We start from the raw sequence: 20290 nt of genomic DNA, 5'->3' as shown, positions 1-20290 counted from the left end.
AGCGCCTAGCACAGTTTAGATATACATCGTATGGAGATGTTGTATTGGTGACGTTGCATCAGACATATATTAAGAGCGGCAGGTATATGTGGACCTTGTTTGATAAATACATGTAATAAAATCCACTTGATCGCTACCTCCCACAAGGCAAACAAAACACACCTGAAAAGTAAACATCGTCACCAATTGTTGAGCACGACTTCATTATGGAGGCAGCTTTATAACGACAACATTTCCTTCAAAACGTCTGCTTTCTTTTGACAATTACAGAGACTTGTAGGGTAAGTTCAGAGTTGTGGAGTTAAAGATCTAAGCTTAGTAGAGAGTTAGACCGAAGAATCCTTGTGGAAAGTTGTATTTGCGTAACCCCGTCAGTGGTTAAACAATAACCGCAAGGTGTGTACGGTTACCTTCTACAAGGAAGTACTACAGAGGAAACAGTCGAGTTTTTGACTGTCCGACGACAAGACGTCCGAAAATGTACCGGGCTACGAGGAAACTTCTGATTGTGCTGTTAACCGTGGCTGTCGGTAAGTTGTTTTTTTATTACACTTTATTGAGGTTTGTGAAAACCCTAGTTGTTTCTTGTTGGGCGTGTGTAGTTTATTGACAAGGTTTCTAAACTTGTTCTTTCTAACTAATATATGTTGGCCTCGGTCCTTGGCAGTTGCACTAGCGTTCAGATCTTCTACCTCGTAACTTGAAAGAGTTTGAATGATTGGGACTTAACTTGTGTTTGGTTGTACATGTTTTGTTAAGCCATTTTAACGTTAGGGTCAACATGTCTACAAGATAAGCAAGTGACTTCCTTGTTTCGAATAGGGGGTAGAGGGGGCGAAATTACGCCATCTTCTGGAAAAAATATTATAGGGTCATCGAAATATGTTATTCTTCTTGAGTAGGCCGTGAAAAAGCTGCATTGGGCATCTTTGAAGTACATGAAGTATGTGTGTGTGTGTGTGTGGGGGGGGGGGGGTATGGTGACTTGGTGAGGTGTTGGTGGTTGTGTATACATGTGTGTGTGTTTATGTGTGTGTTGCAGAGCAGTATTGAGCTTATTACTGCCTTTACTAACTAATAAGTTAACGTCCTTCATCTTTCGGTGTATATGACGGTGCCAATCTCCGTTTTATCGCCCTTGGGCCACACGTTTGTGCAAGCAGGTGGCTAGTCCACTGGTAGTGGTGTGTGTATCATACTATTTCTCATAAGTGCTAACTACCGCCTGGCCTAGCTCTCAAAGCATCCATCGCTGGAGTAAACACAGCTTCGGCAATACTGGCTAATTATCAACTTGCGCAGTCCGTATGCTTATTTTAGCAGTGTAACGTCCAATCAGACTCGCGTGTTTCTAAGTGGGCTATACGTGTTGAGGAACAAATTTGATATTGGGCACATTGTGATAAGGTGTTCACGTCACCTCATGTGCACATAAGAAAGGTCAGACAGGGTTTGTGTAGCACTAACGTGGGGTAATCAGTGTACGTGCGGGGTCGGTTCACGCCCACTTAGGGTCGCTAACTAACACACGCCAGAAGATGTAGCATGCAACAATCAGTCCTCAACTGATCAAGAGTAACAAATCATCACCGTTGAATGTTAAGCATTATCAAATATGTGCACCCGGATCCTGAAGCGACACAGCAAAGTTAAGTCCTCAAAGCTGCAATTAACAAGTTATGTGGAAGCGTTAAACATAGGATGCAAAGTTACAATCTATCTCGTAATTATTTGACATTGTATTTCCTCCCTTTTTTGCCAGTAGTTTGTTAAGTCAGCTCTTTCCATCCGAACTGACACTACTTTTTCAAACGTCAATATTTCACTGTCACACTTGTTCCTGCCAGGGCTGGTTAAATACGTACGTGACATTGCTCCACGGAGCGAAAATCTGTCAGAGCAGAAATTTGACGCGACACCGGACGACCGAAACCCGGAAGTTAGAGGAGGTCAAAGTTTATTCAAAAAATGGTGGCCGTTGCCGTTTCTTGGTTGTTTTTCGTGTGTTTTCGGCGTTGAATTCCAAGTTTAAACGCCAAAATGTAGGGATTAACGCTCAAGCAAGTGATTCTGAATTTCTCAGGAACCGTATGTCCACTGGTGCAAGTGATTCTATGGGTGCTAGTGTGGATTGTATGAAAACATTGTGGAAAATGTAACGTTATGTTTTCTTGCGTTTCATGTGTTTATTACCTCCGAAATTTATGCCATCAACTTGGTTTATGTTTCAAAAGAAAGCAAAGAGTGTAAGATTTCAGATGATGTGTAATGTTTTATAAAGCGTCAGAAGGAAGTATACTATAATATTGCAATAGATAAGCTTTTCAGCCGAATAGTCATTTCAGCACAAAGGACAGTCTATAGTCATAAACTCACTTGTAGTAATACTTGGGTGACATCTTTAACTCATGTATGCAATTCTGATGCTGTCTCTTAGACTTCTCAGAAAAGATGAAGTCTTGATATTCATTGGAATTTCACAAATGGTTTTGATAATATGATACATATTAAGTTTATGAAAAAATGTTTTATTGCAACATTTCCCTTGAAAATCATTACTGCTGGCACTAGGCTAAGTTTACATGCCATCTATAGAAAGTGGAGGCTCTTAGCTTTCTATTGGTGTTTAACATATTGGAGGTATTTTGGAAGGAAAGTACAAAAGTACCATAAACTAGTGAAATAAAAGCAGTACCCCAACTGGGGCTGAAACACCAGCAGGTTAAGGGTTAAAACATTGCCTATTATTATCCTAACCACAAATTTATTCTGTCCATAGCATATGCAGCAGCAGCCAGCACTACAGATGCTCCAATGCAGACATCAATTGCTGTGACGACTTCTAGTAGTACAGCAAACTTTACAACAGACAACGATACTGTAATAGCTAGCACTCCAGCGCTATCTGTGCCAACGACCGCCACAACCACGGCCGTAAACAGCAATACAGATTCTCCAATGGGTACAGCAGCTGCGACAAGCACAACAGCAAACACAACCAAAACAATACGCAGCACTATTAACCCCCCTACACAGACCTCTATGACAAACAGCAAGGCAACCCCTCCAACTCATATGCCTATGGCTGTAACTGTGCCAGCAGAAAGCACAATGATGACAGCCAGCAATACGGATCCTAGGACAGATGAAACTACAATTGCAGTGGCGACAGTAGAAACTCCAATCACAACAACAGCCAGCATTTTGGACTCAACAACAGATGTGATAACAACAGCTACCACAATCACAGCCACCAACACAGATTTTCAAACGGATACACTAGCTATAGGTACAACAGCAGGAATCACAACAGCCAGCAATACGGGCTCTACAATGGTTCAGGACACTACAGGTATAGCAACTACAACAGCAACTGCAATTGTGACAACTTCTAGCAATACTGGCTCAACAACAGATAAAACTACAACTGTAGCGACAACCACACAAACTACAAATTTGCCAACAGTCAGCAATGTGGGCTCTACAACAGATAATGCAACAGTTGAAGCGGTGACAGCAGAAACCCCAATTATAACTACAGCCATCATCAAGGAGTCAACTACAGAATCTGATGAAACTACTGTTGAAGCAACCACAACTTTGACAACAAACAGTGATATTGGCTCTACAACTTCAACTGTAGCAACAACAGTGGCAACCACAACCACTAAACCAGTCAGTACTACAGAAATTTCACTGCTAACATCTCCAACTACAACCACTACAAACGAAGACACCACTATGGTTGACACCACCGCAGACGCTACAACACAGTCTCCCTCGGTTGTATCAACAGACACAGTATTGACCACGTCAACTACAACAGACAAGATGGCAAGTACAACTGAAGCCATGGAGGCCTCAACTCAGACCCCTACCATTGAAACCGCAGAGCCACAAAACCCAACAACAACTGACGACGCAGAGGCCTCCACACCGGAAACTACAGAGGCACAAAGTACAATTGGAACTGTCGAAGCCACAACACAGACATCTACAATCGAAACAACAGAGCCACAATTTCCAACAACGACTGACGACACGGAAACCTCTACAAGTGAAACTACAGAAACACAAAGTACAATCAGTACTGTTGAAGCCACAACACAGACATCTACAATTGATCTCACACAGACACAAAATCCAACAACTACTGATGGCATGGAAACTTCAACGCAGACCACGATCCATGAAACGACAGAGACACAAAGTCCAACTCAGACACCTACAGTTGAAACAACATCGACCAAACAGCAAAACAATACCTCCTCTCCTCGTGAGTACCTGCAGCTTTGTAACGTTACATATCCTCCATTAACATTAATCTGCCGGGTTACTTAAATCCGCCACATTTGAAAACAGTGTGTTTAAGAGTTCTGTAGTGCAGCACCCCCCCAGGTATTCAGTACATTATACTGGGGGATGTTGGGTTGGAGATCTATTTGGACATATCTTTTCATGGTGGAGGAATTATGTACCCTGGTGGAATTATGTTAGTAGATGTTATATACTATTATTGTACTTGTTTGATCATTTAGAAAATGTATGGCTACTGAAACAAGTGTTCAATTCTAACAAATTTCAAACAACTATTCTATCTGGAGTCCGCTTACACAACAAATACATTTTTTACATCAGCAATTTTATGTTCAATACATATGTGCAGATCAATATGGGGGAATGATCGCTGGGATCTCTGTAGCTGTGGTTGTTGTGGCCATAGCAGTTGGCGTCGGACTCTTCTGTTATAGGAGACATAGCAAAAACAGGTAAGACTTTCCAGTGACATGAAGAAGCTTAAGAATTTTCATGCTAACTTAATATGTTTACTGTCTATTGCAATGAAGACCCATAGAACAGACAATACAGTGTAAAATGTGTTTAAGTTTGCGTGGTTTTGATTTTGAGGTAGAAAGAAAATGGAGTGTTCGCAGTGGTTTTAAGTTCGCATTTGAGACAGTAGTAGACAAGGGGGTAGGAGGGCGAAAATATTTCGCGGTGGATTTAAGTGTGTGGTGAAGAGCTTACCGGGAAAACTGCGAACATAAAACCACCAAAAACATTTCTGCATTTTTCCGAAGTGATCTGAATTTGGTAATTTTCAAGTTCTTCTCTTTGACTGTGAAGCTGACGGACCCTCATTTCAGTCAACCTCATTGGTGGATGATCATTTCCATCAACAGCACTTCAAGTCATCTTGCCAAGTTTTGACAGGTTCTCGGGTCTGCTCGAATCTTCTTGATGAATCTGAACAGCAAGGAATATGTTTGAGAAGCTTGTGGGAACACACAAAAACACAAACATATAGAGAAAAATCCAATCTATGATGTGCTTTTTTTCAGGGAATCATTTCCTGAATTTGGAAATGATGGACATACTAACCCTTCTTTTGTAATGGATGAGTATGATGAACAAGAGTTGATGACCAGGTATGTTTAGATATGTTGTTGAATCCAAACTAAGTATCTTAAAAGCTGTAAACAGTTTCCGCAATGTGTCTGTGTCTTAGAAGTTTACTTTTTATCATATGCAATATAATCGACAAAACTAAAAACGTTTAAGTTAGATTCTTGGTGTTTATATTCTTATATAACTGGTCTTTCTAGAGTTTGATTGTATCAGACCAATCTACTTATAATTGTTAGAACATCATTTTACAATATCATCTCTAACCATAACTACATACATGTTTATCTTTGTTTTACTAGCAAACCAGTGAAACTGTCCAACTTTGTCAGCTACCACGCTGAGATGAGTAAGGACTCAGAGTATAAGTACGCCGAAGAATATGAGGTGGGAATCGAAAATCTAACCGCAAAAATTCCATTGTTTTTGTTTTATTGCTTCTTCTTGTATTAGCTATTATATTGCTTTGGAAATAATATCAAGAACGTGGAAATGATATTGTTTTGTTGTATGATTCAACAGCAATTTTATGGAATTTTTTTGTCACATACTCCTGTACGATTGATTATTCAAAAGCAAATGAGGTTCAAAAAGTTCAAACATTGCAAATTTCTTTTGCAGAATCTAAAGCCTGTGGGTAAGGAACAAGCCAGATGCGCAGCCAAGCTACCAGAGAACCTTGCAAAGAACCGCTACACAAACATCCATCCGTGTAAGTGAGGTTTTATGCTGCAACAGGTTTGAACTGTAATTTCCAACACAAAAAATTGGACTTACCCAAATTTTTGACTGTACATGCACCTCCAGTCTTGTCAAGGAATGAGCAGAAATCCACCGCTGAGATGATGTCACATTATGCAGATACTGAACTTGTGACTTGGTGAGCAGTGGATTGCTCATTCCTTGACAAAGACTGGAGCTGTACAGTCAAAATTTGTTTTGTATTGTAAATTACAGTTCAAACCTGTTCCAGAATGACTTGTACCAACACAGATGAACTTTCAAGCTTACATAGGTTTTATGCTGTAGTGTACAGTGTACATAGGGGCTATGCAAAGCAAATCATTCTTTTGGTTGTCAGAAATGCAAATGCACAAAAAACACGCAAGGGGAAAAACATGTCACAGGTTTCGTAAATAATTCACTGGAGTTAACCTTTAGCACTCTGAAGTAGCCGTTTGGCACTCAATTTTCTATTGGTTACAGAGTTAGGCAGCAGGGAAAGGGTTAATACAGATAGACTAAATGCACAAGTCCACTGTTGAAAAAATGTATACCATTGTTATATGATGGTGTAAAATCTGGCTTACAAATTTTATAGAATAACATTTTGTATATCGTTTTACAAGACTCATCTCTGTGTTAACATTTAGCACACTGAAGTAGCCATTTGGCACCCGATTCCTTATTGGAGTTAGGCAGCAGGGAGAAGGTTATAATAAGCTTTTTGTTTGTATGTTTTTTGTAATGAGTAGAGTCAGTAGACAAAGTGAATCAGACTGGAACGTCTTTCATTATATGTACATTTATATTGTATGTTACACCCTATAGATGACAATTCTCGGGTCAAGCTGGCTGCTATCGATGATGTGGAGGGATCGGATTACATCAACGCCTGCTACATGCCTGTGAGTATCTTAGTGGAAAATGCAGTAAATGGTTTATTAGTACATGTATTAGACTGGCTATCTGACAACTGTATGTGAAGTTTATGCTGGGTATCTGTATAAAACTGTTATTGTTGTAAAGGCTAGTGAAAGAATCAGCGATAGCAGACTTCATCCCCTCAAGCGGAACATACAAGTTGCATTGTTCCCCCTGGCAGAACACACACACACACACACACACACACACACACAAGCATACATACAGACATTTACGCACACAAACACAAACATACAAACACACACACACACACACACACACACAAACAAACACATACATACACACACATATTCACACACAAATAGCTACATAGAGGGGGAGAAAAAGAAAGAGAGATAGAGAGCATAAGAGGATATCCTTCAGTTGCACCCAAGATGCATGTAACATTACATCAATGATTGAATGTATTATGCATTAACTCTGATCATGTAGAAGTTTAAATTTCAATAGAGGTACAAGAGTCTTCCTCAGAGTCTTTATGTCGTGTTCCAGGGGTACAGCTCCAGGCGGGAGTTTATCGCCTCCCAGGGTCCGCTACCGGACACAAAGGACGACTTCTGGCGGATGGTGTGGGAACAGAACAGCAGGGTCATCGTCATGGTAACACAGTGTGTGGAGAAGGGCAGGGTACGACATCTTAATTTCTCATCTTAAAGATAGCTGCATCTTTCTTACAAGTTTAAGATTTTAAGGGAAAGAAAGCAGCAAAGGCACATGACTTTGGCAACGCACACAATGAACAAGTTTCTCACTTTTTTGTCTGGTGCTAATGTACGGAAAAGTTAAACATGGAACGTTATAGCTGTGGTATTTGTCCACCATATATACAGTTACTGTAATTCAAATGAACGTCTTTGTTGCAGTACTCATGAGTGTTGATCAGTGTGACATGCAAAATATAAAAAGTCATTCAAAATTTAAACAAAAATGCCCTCTTGACAAAAAAGAACTGCTTGGTATATATGCCCTGATAACTATGGGGGTGTCTGGAATAAATCTCTGTTTGTATTATAATTGTTTCTTTTATTCGTGCAGCCCAAGTGTGACCACTACTGGCCGTATGATGATGACCCCGTGTACTATGGTGACATCATCGTCCAGATTGTGAAACAAACTGTTCTACCAGAGTGGACCATCAGGGAGATCACTCTACAGAGGTTAAGTGTTACTGTAGGTTATGTTTGTGTGATCTCCAAGTAGATGTAGGGTCAACTTGTAATGGTGTGCATGCACATGTTTTCCCCTCCCTTTCAGGTTCTGCGATTAACTGAAATAAAACAAATATATAAACAAATATATGTAAGCATTCAAGTGTTTTACGCCATGTTAATTTCGTTTTTATTACAACCTTTCTTTTTCTAGTGGTACACATTTTTCTCTCACCCCCCAGGCAAAGGAAAAGGGTAAAAAAGGCACACTGCTTATAAGATGTACTAAATACTGGAAAAAAACATGCGTAAAACACTGAGATGTTCAACACACAATTTCACAGTAAACTCAACTCCTGATTTTGTGTTTACACATGTGGAAGGAAGAAGTTTCAGTTGTTATCAAGTGATGTGGATAATTCCCTATAGCTATTGAAGCAAAAGCCAGTAACACTTCATTGTTGTAAAATGGCATCTCTCCTTGGTGCTGAAATAGTTATCATAAAGTAATCAGTCTTTTCCATACTTTGCGATATGTGCATAATGTTCCTAAAACCCCTGAATACACACTATCAAATATATTTTGGCTGTATCTATATATTGATTGCCAGAAGGTCGCCAGATATCAAAATTTGCAGAGAGTGAAGCATTAGCTGGCGTCACATAGCAAGAAGTTTGCGAGCTCTAAAAGTTCTACATTTTCAGTAGCAATACAGCTGGTGTGCTCTTTATCACTTAGAAGTTCACTGACGGCCCCTTTTTTAACGTTGTTTGTCTTCCCTAGGATACGGAAACCAGGACTGTTCGCCACTATAACTTCATGGCGTGGCCGGACCATGGTGTTCCTGACACGACCTCCTCTCTGTTGAAGTTTGTACGATCAGTTCGTGGCCACATCTCAAAGAAGGCCATGGGACCCGTTGTTGTACATTGCAGGTATCATCGGCAATCGCTCATGTTCAAATCTTGACAAGACAAGACAAGACAAGACAAGAGCACTGTAAAATCAAATGCAATTCAGTGTCGATAAGGACTGCAAGTTTGATTGAGCAATAAAAGTTTGAAAGTTTGAAACAAGAAGTCATTAATTGGCCCTTGCAGGTATATTTGTAAAGTAAACAGCTATCTTAGCTTTTTATCATATCATAAGATGTTCAGAGTCTTGCACGAGCTTTCATTACGTACAAGAAGCGATGTGTACATGAACATAGGTGGCACTTCTATGGACAGCCGCAGTGTTACTATTTTTATTGAAGTGCTGCTCGTCTGTTGTCCACAGTGCGGGTGTCGGCCGGACCGGTACGTTTATCGCCCTGGACCGTCTCCTGCTCCACATGCAGAAACATGACTCCGTGGACATCTACGGGATCGTGTACGAGATGAGACAACACAGGATGTTCATGGTGCAGACTGAGGTATGAACATGGCAAGCTTTGGGAGTCTTTAGATGATTTTTGGCATTACCTCTGGGATGGGACCTTTTGTGTGTGTGTGTGTGTGTGTGTTTGCGTATACTGTGTGCTGTTTGTGTGTATGTGCTGTGTTTGAACTGTGTGTGCGTACGTGTGCTGTGCGTGTGGGCATGTGTGCTGTGTGTGTGCATGTGTGTGCGTGCTGTGTGTTTCTGTGTGTATGTCTGTGCCTGTGTGTTACAAGCTGAGTTGTTTTGTAGCCTGTAGGTATTTACTTGCTAAACCACAATAGATGATAAGTCTTAGAGTAATGTTAAGTAATGTTTTCTCTGTGTCTCATGTAGGACCAGTACATCTTCATCCACCAGGCCATCACTGACGTGTTGCTAGGCAACGACACAGAAGAGGATGATGATGACGACTCAGCTCAGCCCCTTTATGAGAATGTCAACTCTCTGGCTGCCAAGAGCAGAGGTATGTGTAACAGCAACATTCTATTCTACAATGCCTGCATTTTCAAAAGTACAACTACCCGTCTGGCTTGATGTCTTTACGTACTAGTAATTAACTTTCCCAGGGTATAGATTGTAGGTCTTTGTACATTGTTACAGTCTTGTTCCTTTTAAAGTCTATGGCATGCCCCCTCCTACCTGTCTTTTTATTGCCTCTGTTTGTTGTGCTCTTTTAGAGCTGACTTAACATGATAATACTGTAATTCTAGATTTGTTAACTGTAACTTAATTTTATCTAATTTTACAGTCACTAGTCAACCGCTAAAATTTCATCATCACAAATATTTGATCACTAACATTTGAGACAGTGATGTTTGTTCCCGCCGTTAAAACCAAATGCAGTGAGCTACTCCCTTTTCCCCTAACCGCTAAAATTATTAACCGCAATATCAAATGGATTTACAGTACTTAGGCTTGCACATTTGTATTCATTCATTCATTAATTCATTCACTCATTTGTTCAATTACTGTAATCTTATTCATTAATGTTACAGAGAGAATGAATTTTCATAATTTGTGTACATAGATGACCATCTGCGAATCAAACTAAAGGGACTTTCACACTTCCAGGTCTGGACAGAGACGTTGATGACACCAATGTTTGAGCCACCCAAGCCTTACGAGTCAATGGAACTCAATTTACATATCCTGTCATCATGAGGACAGTTATAATTCTAATAGCTCATGGTAAGATTTGAAGTGATGGGGAATATCAATGATAATCTAAAGAATGAAGAATTATTGTTCACACTATCTTAGCCTTACAAAACGATGAATAATGATATGATATGACAGATTTTGATATGAATTCACCATCATTATCATCATCATATTCATAATTCTTTGGCAGGTTGAAGCATATACAAAGTTCAACTTCCAATATTCTCCATTATCTATCACCATCATTGTTCTAATTGTAACATATAGTTTAACTTTAAGTCAGGCGTAATAGAGGGTGCTGGTCACCAATTGAAAGTTATTGAGACCATTCATATAGTTTAAAGGTCCATGTTTGTCTGCTGAGTGAAAAATTTCTAATATACGACTTCTTTATTTGTATTTGGTAAGAACGTTAGGCAGAAGATAGATTCTTAACTCTCATAAATGCTGCTAGACACTCAACACTTAGTCTAGTACTTAGTAGATTTAGTAGGCTGATAAAAGTTGACACTTGTAATCAGCAATGTTGTCTCATACTTTATCTATCTGTACATAACCTGCGCATAGAGTGTAGAGAAGAGATAAGGTAAGATTAGTGCTGTTTCAACTGGACTTTAAGTTCATTTTATCTAACTCTATAATGCCCTTATGATCACATCTTGCTTGTCACAAATGTTGTGTTCAATAAAGAATATACTTGACTGCAGTGTTGAGTTAGATTTGGTCATTTACTTATGGGTTGTATTATATTATGGAGAGACACAACAAAAAGTACAGTGACTTTCATACATTCAACTGCAAAAAATGAAATACAACATAGATTCTAGAATTCTACTTACAATAATTAAAGGCTATCGTAAGTAATATCTGTAAAACTGTATTTTGTTACATCAGGTAGCTCTAATCGTGGGTTTCAGTATGTTTTCAAAAACGCAAAATTTTATGTATTTACCTATTTTTCTTTTGTCTTAATTGATTAATAATAAAAAAAGTGATACTGGACCAAACCCGCCGTAGGGCATCGTGAGAGTTGCAACATCTAAAGACATATTCAAATCTGCATGATCGTGGGAAGCTAAGGCCAGAGGCTGAGAGGCTGGCTGGGCAAGTAGCCGGTACAAGACACATGGCAGATAAACAATCAGCCTTCTTTCATTGTGACAAAGAAGAATGCACAATTTGGTGTCTCCTCAAACACGTACCCAAGCTTCTTATGTGCATTCAATGACGCTTCATTGCCTTCAACAACATGCGCGAAAATGAAATGACCTTCTTCAAGGCACCTTTGGATTAAAAATCTTTTAGCCAAAGTGTAGTACCCCTTCCGTCGGTGTTCAGGAAGGGTGAACCCAAACTGAGATTCTCCGAATTCGTCTGTGATGACCCAGGACAGCGGGTTGCCCTGCTTGTCAGTGACGCAGCTGGAAAGGAACGTGGTGAGTTGGTGACGTATGGAGTTTCGAACAGCGTCAGGCTCTCCTACCATATCTGAATAGTCCCAGGTCTGCTGGATCAGCTGGCAGTGCTCTGGACTCATGGGGCCGACAGTGACGTCATCCATGGCAACGCTGGAATTTTAGAATACAGAACAGCAAATTTAGAACACCAAGTAACCAATGGGAACGGCAAATTTAGAATATCAAGTAACCAATGGGAACAGCAATTTTAGAATATCAAGTAAGCAATGAGCAAACCACAAAGATGGTCGAAGTTGTTGTAGAACATGGCAAAGAAGATCTACAAAATCACAGTTTGGAAGACCAACATTTCTTGATGCGGCTGTACCTTTTTATATCTGGCACAGTCTTATGGAGGTAGAACGGCATATACGTCTTCCCCATTTCAGCCACCACACCCCTGTCTTCAAATGCCTTCTGGAATATTGGAATTCCACCAACAGGGATGCCTACAATAAATGAATATAATAGATCATTTTTTATCACTTTTGTCCAACAGAATTGATAGGATAGCAACAACAACAACATCAGGACCTCATACCTCATAACTGAAAACATAACCTTCTCGGTGAAGGTAGTGATATCATAGTTAACATGCAATGAAACAATTATGTACGATGTAACATTATGTATGATGTTCAACGAAGCAATGAAGCAATGAAATGTTTTAGACTACCACACCTTTATATCATCTGTTGCTTACATTTTAACTCTTAAGTAGTATTTTTCAAATATTCCATTTTATTGTATTTTCACAAACGATAAAACCATAAACGACAAAACAACTTAAAGGAAGAATTACAAGAACACAACAGAACAAAAACATACGCCACAGATCCAAGTAATACATATTAAACATACGTGAAAGGAATAAGAAACTGAATACAAATCAATTGACTTTGCATGAATTCAATTGGCACAACACAAAGGTGAACAAAACTAATGATCTGAAAACGCTTGAAAAAACAAGCGAGAAAATAAAGCAATTGATAAGGACAAATAATGTTATAAACTGACCTTTTATGATAAAGGGTTTTGCCCAGTCTATTAATCTGCCGTCGTTCAGAAGCGTTCGCAGCCCTTCTTCCTCGTTCCAATGGAAATTTAGCACACTTTTGCGACCCTGTGGAAGACGTCTCAAAAGTTAAAAACTTAAAAAAGGTAGAATTCGAAGGTGAAACTCCAAACAGATATTATATAAAAAACAAGTAAATAGATTTAAGAAGAAATGCATTTTTGTAACGTTGGAAATAATAGACCATACAAATGTGTAACAATCACAGAAATCTAAAAGCTTGTAGTTGATATCAAACCTCCCAATTGGCACATTATATTTCATGTGATAGAATATGCTACTGTATGCAACATCAACAAAACGTCCTAAACGTAATTAACGTTGAAAATATCCTGCAATGTTTTAGAGCTACAAGTAATCTAACGGCTAGGGGTTAGCTCCAACACCTATCACTTTTGGGTTATTCATTGTTGTTGAATATTATCAGAAAATGTTGTATTTGGTTTCATACGATCAATGGGTTAGCTAGGTGAGCAACATTGGCTGCACTTCAGTCGAGCCAAGAATAGAAACTCCAAATATTGCACCGGCGTGTCCTCGTTTGGTTGTCCGAGGATAGCGGTGTAGTCAGGCCACTTGTCCACCGCAAACATGTACCTAACATCCAGCTTACCCTCCAGAGAATGTCGCATTATGTGGTACATCTGTAGAACACAAGTTAAGGATTGTACATTGTACATGTAGCAGTTAACGTCAACCCTCATAATCCTTACAGTTACTCATTTCTCTATTGACTGAGGAAGCCGGATCATGTACGTGTGTAACGTTACATTGTTATCTTAACTTTCCAAACCCCCACGCTATATCTAATTTTCTTCCACAATTCACACTATGATTTTTATGTGCAGTCAGCGTAATTAGTATTCGTAAGCCAGGGCTCGAAATTGATTTTTGGAAATAGGTGCACTGGTGCACCCAACCCAAAAAGTTAGGTGCACAGAAAAACTTTTGGGTGCACCACATAGAATAAATTTGAATGTCAGCAAAACATGATAATACAAAGTTTAATGCTCTCAAGAATCTGTAATTCTATAGCTAACCTTAAAATTTCAATCGAGGGTTATATTGCTATTTCTGATACATTTCAAGAACATTCTGTATATTTAGAGTACAAATATGGTGAGTTATCCTATAGCCTACAAAAATATCACTGGTGCACCCACAGTCAAAAATAAGGTGCACAGCTCCAATTTTGGGTGCACACAGGTGCACATGCACCCACTTTTTCGAGCCCTGTAAGCGTTTACCAGTACACTAATGCTAAAACACGAGAGAGAAAGTATGGATCATTTCAATAAACGATAAAGTTTATATTCCTTACCTCGGGTCTTGTCACACTAGAGGTAGGACTGGCCGCCATCTCGGTTCCCAGCGCAGATGACACTTGCTCGAGTTGTGGCCGCGTCAAAACGTGAACCATTGTGATTCCTTTCTTTTTAATAGGAGGGCACGGAAGCTACGCTCGGCAAAATTTGTGTTCGATAATGTCTGCAACAGATTATGAATTGTTTGTGTTGAATATGTCAATGGTTGAGATAATGAACAGTAAACAACGTTAACTTAAAGACCCCTATCGTAGAATCGGGGGGATCAGAAAGGCAGTGTTTGGTCATTTCATGCATGGCCGGATATTCATTGCGATGTCGTTGTGCCGTGAAGTTGATAAAGAGGCCCTGCCGGGTAGTTTAAACTACGTTCTTTTTCCATTTTCGGATGTGACCCCTACGTGGCCCCCGTGGGACACTCTGCGATTAACGGAGTTAAAATCAACCCGGGACCAGGAAATAAATTGACGCCGTAAGCTAATCGTGATAACACTGAGGGATACCCTTCGGATGTCTAGCAGTGGACCGGGACAAATTTGTGGCTTCGGGGCCCGGCCGGGGCCCGGCCGGGGCTCCACCCCCTACGGGCACCTGTGCAAATGTGGCCGAAGCATTACCTCGAAAACGTCAATGAGGTGGCATACCAGGTGTACGGAAGTTCTGTATGTGTGAGGCTGAGCTTGTATGACGTAACCTCGTTAGACCACGCGAGAGTACGTCCTATAAACTGTCTGTGCACCTCTATTTATTTATTCATCTATCATATCAATGTCTATGAACCATAGCTTCAAGAAAAAAAGTTATAAGATATACGTGTACCTCCTGTATACTTTGAAGCAGAAAGACTAGCATTTGTAGATACTCGTACGGGAGTACGCAAGAAGCAAAATATACCCGATACCACATCATGTGTATTAGTAACTATTACGTACCTCATAGTAAAATGTTAGCATACAAATAAAGAGCAAAGAAAGTTGACCATTGACAATAAAACCAAATACAATTCAGAGAGAGTTTTAATTGAAAAGGTGAAAGAACGAGGGTCATGCCACATGAACTTTGTACGTACATTACGTCATCGAGAAAGTGGACTTTAACCTCCCGAACTAAGATATCTAGCACACTTGGTCTTAGACATTTTCACCTTTAAGTGACGGTGGAAGTATTTCTCTTGGGGTAAACGTAGAAACATCTTGCTCACTTCTTTCTTTGGAACTTGAAGAAGGTAGGTTGTATACTTCTCTATTGTCGTAGCCATGGTAAACTTAAAAGCTTACATGCAAATCGTTTATGGACCACTGCTCATTTTGTGCTACGTTCCATGTCGTTGAGGCATTCAGTCCCTGTACACAAGGTGTGCAAAGCTTGGCTAGCAAGAGGCCGTCACTACTAAAAATTGCAAAATCTAGTGATCATAATACAACCATATTTTTTCAAATGGAATATTCGAAAGCCTAAAAACCTTAGCATGGTATCGTCTCTTAAGTAGATATTAGAAACCGTAGAAGGATACAGTATGTGTAGGTTCCGTTAGGGTTCAAAGTAAAGAGTTTGTATCGGCTTACAGTTACTTCGCTATTTATGTGGGCGGGAGCGATAGCCAACTACTTTGCGACACCCACACCTTAACTTGTTTAAACAAGTTTTCTTCTTTTATTTTTCTTTCAGCAACCGCCAAAATGTCGAGCTTGTCTGTGATGTTGGCAACGGCTCTATGCTTTCTTCTCGTCAACGTGACAAAGGCGCAATATTCGGCCTGCTTTCGGGGAGACAGCCCGCTTTGTTCCTGTGTTCTAACTCCCGAGTCACAGTTCGAAGTAGACTGCAGTTTCAAAAACATCATGGCGGACATCAACGGCATTCCTAACGCCACAGTCATCCTCGACCTCAGCGGTAACATGCTTCAAGACATCCCGTTTGGATTCCTAAGAAACCTTTCCAATCTGAAACGTCTCAACGTCGAGAACAACGCCTTGATGGTTATAAGAAATAGCACATTCGTAGGGCTGACGAATCTTGCAAGCTTATTTCTTGGCGGAAACGACTTGATTGACATTGAACAAGATGCGTTCAAAAGTGTTTCTCAACTTAAACAACTTCGTTTGAACAACAACAAACTCACAATCATTAATAACGGAACATTCAAAGGTCTAACAAAGCTGAGTTCACTAAATCTCGCCAGCAATCAGCTAGAATTAATTGAGACTCAAGCATTCTTTGGGTCGCAACGTCTGGAATATATTGATCTATCTTACAACAAGCTAACAACGTTGGAGAATGATATCTTTGCTGGGTTGGTGGTTTCGCATTTGGACCTTTCCTTCAATCGTTTTGCTGATGTTCCGTGTAGCGTTTTACCCGTAGAAAGCGCATCATTGAAGTTATCATATAATGCCATCAGCACCATTCCAAGCAACTGCTTTGACAAGTTGGAAGAACTTCGCTCATTGTGGATCGACGGAAATAAGATCCAAACGTTATCATGCGACACCTTTCCTCCGCTTGTAGAACTGCATGTGTCTGGAAATCCATGGCAATGTGACTGTGATTTGTTACATGCGAAGACCTGTCTAGAAAACAGTCTTCAAGACGTGTTAGTTTGTGGAAGACCCCTACTCTACAGTGGAGTAAGTATTGAAGAATTTTCGACCCAAATGTTGGACAACTGCACCATCGGCGTAACTCTAGTTTCGTCCACTGATTTAGAACAAACGTCGCTGTCGTTCACAGAGAATCCGCTAGGAACGCTCTTCTCAACAGTGAAGTTCATAAACGTCACATCCGAACACTGTGACAAAAACTGCATGAAGACGAAGTACATTGGACTTGTTGTTCTCGTTGGCGTTGGCTGTTCGGTCATTACGTTGATCTTGACGTGCATATTCTTCTTCCTTTGTATAAGGAATAAGAGCAAGAAAAGACAAAGGAGACGATCTACCTTAAACGGTGATTCCACCGAGACAAATGATAACCGAATCCCAGAGATGATTCCAATGATTAACGTGACAGAAACGCCACCGGGCGGTCGTGATAGGGACTACAGCCAAGGACAAGACCAAGAGGATTTTCTGGGTACTTTTCAGAAAAAAAATGTCCGACCACAAAAAGATCAGCCATCAACTGCTGTTCAAGAAAGGGGGAGTAGCGAGGGGTATCTGGACCCTAAGCCTGTAATGGATCAGTCTGACCAGGGGCAAGCTGCAGGTGCGGGGTCAATGAACTCTAACCACTACATGCGTGTCACCATAGACTTCGATTCGAACGACGCAATAGACCTTTAACGGCGATGGACCTTAATCCGACTGAACCTAAATCCGACACTTTTCAACGCTCATTTCTGTCAGTTAAGACCTAGCTCTGGTATGCAAAATATTTTTTAAGGAACAAAATATTTAGCTACAACTGTTTTAGAAGATTTTAAAAGGTTTATACGACGATGACGTTACAAGAATACAACAAAAAATTGCTATTTGGTGACGTTAGATTTTGCTTTCATATGGCGTTAAGCATATTCATATTAGGTTTTGATACAATAACACGCTCTTCGTAGCTTATGCAGTGTTTTTTCGCTGGCTTGCAACAAGTTTCAAGAATAAAGTTTTTGCTGCTATCAAAATGTGTCTAACCATAGTCCGGTAAGGTCCATAGTCCGGTAAGGTTTTAGAAATCATTGTTGCGGAGATATGCATGGGTAGCTGCATATGATAAGTACACCTAGTTATGGACTAAACCTTCATGTAAATCACCACGAAGTTGGAGTATGTGTTGAAGTTGGTAAGCCCCAACGGATAAAGATTTCAAAAATTGCACAAGTTTGACGCCTTCCGTTCGGGTTGACGAGCGAACGCATCGAGAACATGCCCTTCGAAAATCTTTAATTGTTCATCGTAAAAGACAACATGTAAAAAGATACCACCACATATAGGAAGGACATTCCTTAGACTTCCTCTTAAAACAAACCTATTTTCAATCTTTGCCTTTAAAGTTGGATAATCGGAGTTAAAATGACGACGCAGTGTTCATCCTGTCGCTCCACCATCTTTACCAATGACGTATGACGGCAGCCAAAAGAGGTGCCTAACACAATTGAATTAGTCAACCCGCCGGTAGAGCGCCGACCATTCCAGAAAATTGAACCCTACCGACTGAAAAAATCCCATAGATATTGCTGCTATCAATGACAAGGTTGAAAAGACCATCAAGGAAGCCGAAAGCGTAAAGGCATACGATCGCAGGCAACGTAAACAAAGTCCCGCCATTTTGTTTGCCGGCGGCAGGTTGATCTCAACGCGACAAGGGAAATTTCTATCTCACGGTATTTGAACAATTACTGTAATACAAAATATGGCACATATTTGCTATAAAAAATGATATTGCAAGGCTTTAGTTTAATTCTATTTACATGGGATGCTTAAACATCCACGGTAATGACCTGCTTGTCACCTTACCGGAGTTTGGACCCCCTTTTTGTGTTAGAACGTTCCACTAAAATGCAAACCCCAAAACTGCCGTGACTTTTGTGCGTAATAAAACAAAGTGCGGAACGCTACTGTTTAAATGAAAACTATGTATGTGTAGCTTTAATCACAGTTATATACCTGTTACAAGATCTAAGCTTGTTTTTGGTGGGTTCAGGGCAAAATGTACGATGATAAAAGACATGCGCATTCACTTAGAACAGTTACCGGACTATGGACACCCCCCGTTACATATACCTGTATTCACACCTCGAAATAGCAGTCTTCGAGAGATCGGGGTATCTCTCGCGGTAAGTATAACAATAGTGTCGTTGGAGTTTCGTCGGTTAGAAAACAATCATGGTGATTACACGTATAAAATGTCACAGCTATAGATGTTGCGCAATGACAGGAGGGGGCCTCACACTTGAGGCAAGTGAAAGAGGGCGAGCCGTTCTGATGAATATGGGCAAAAGTGTAAAACCATATTAACTGGTAATTTCTATGTAGGGGAGGCAACTATGCTCCCATAAAGTGTTAGATGTATCAAATCGTCACATATTCTTTCTAACAACAGAAATACAAAACCACCGTCCGGGCCCGCCTCAAGAAATACACTATGAATACGCACTGAATCCAACTATTCCCACGATACTTTAAAATACACTCGTGATCGTCTTGTGATCTAACACGTTTTAAGTTTTTTCGTAAAAAGCGAGTCCAGATTCTTGCCAAAACCGGAGAAAATAGTTTATTAGAGTAGAGTAGAGTAGAGTAGAGTATATCAAAGAATAAGGAGTGTCACTTGTAACTATCCCCGACCATTTGAGTTTCATCACTACAGTACAGAGCTCGAGCAATCTCTCTTTTTATTCAGAAACAACGTGTCCCATACTGAGATAGAGCAACAGGTGAACTGACCGAACATATGCACCATTTGTTAAGTTCAGCTTATAAAACTACCCTCTTAAAATTGCTGCCATAAAAATCTTTAACTATCTATAGTGAATCCTGGACATTTAAAATTTTGCATTCCATATTTTTTAAGCTACTATTATCAGTTCTTCCATGAGCAGAAAATCCTCGAAATGAGGTAGAAATGCGTACCAATAAAAGTTCTGATAATAAACAAAAAGACAGTGCATGGCAACGTCATGAAAGCACTACAAATTG

General features: G+C 40.0%; 2 protein-coding genes across 3 annotated transcripts; one reads left to right on the top strand and one right to left on the bottom strand.

Moving 5' to 3' along the window:
• Positions 1 to 340: 340 nt before the first annotated feature.
• LOC136421732 (receptor-type tyrosine-protein phosphatase eta-like) lies at positions 341 to 11509 on the top strand. Of its 2 annotated transcripts, none has more exons than XM_066409242.1 (13): positions 341 to 530; positions 2780 to 4276; positions 4667 to 4769; positions 5343 to 5429; positions 5709 to 5793; positions 6028 to 6118; positions 6958 to 7034; positions 7564 to 7698; positions 8107 to 8229; positions 9004 to 9155; positions 9499 to 9634; positions 9976 to 10105; positions 10714 to 11509. In XM_066409242.1, the coding sequence occupies exons 1-13, from the start codon at positions 479 to 481 to the stop codon at positions 10746 to 10748; spliced, it is 2703 nt and encodes a 900-aa protein (XP_066265339.1). In that variant the 5' UTR covers positions 341 to 478; the 3' UTR covers positions 10749 to 11509. The 2 variants fall into 2 exon arrangements, with proteins under 2 accessions (XP_066265339.1, XP_066265340.1); XM_066409243.1 differs by lacking the exon at positions 341 to 530 and adding an exon at positions 1843 to 2155.
• Positions 11510 to 11512: 3 nt separating this feature from the next.
• Positions 11513 to 15035, bottom strand: LOC136421733 (glycine N-acyltransferase-like protein 3). Its single transcript, XM_066409244.1, has 5 exons — positions 14657 to 15035; positions 13863 to 13979; positions 13278 to 13383; positions 12589 to 12709; positions 11513 to 12371 (listed from the first exon to the last, which is right to left on the bottom strand). The coding sequence occupies exons 1-5, from the start codon at positions 14753 to 14755 to the stop codon at positions 11945 to 11947; spliced, it is 870 nt and encodes a 289-aa protein (XP_066265341.1). The 5' UTR covers positions 14756 to 15035; the 3' UTR covers positions 11513 to 11944.
• Positions 15036 to 20290: the final 5255 nt, after the last annotated feature.

The sequence above is a fragment of the Branchiostoma lanceolatum genome, chromosome 16 (genome assembly GCF_035083965.1).
Source record: "Branchiostoma lanceolatum isolate klBraLanc5 chromosome 16, klBraLanc5.hap2, whole genome shotgun sequence".
NCBI classification, from domain to species: Eukaryota; Metazoa; Chordata; class Leptocardii; order Amphioxiformes; family Branchiostomatidae; genus Branchiostoma; species Branchiostoma lanceolatum.
Note: the sequence above shows the minus strand (reverse complement) of the source record. Positions and strands in the feature narration are given on the sequence as shown.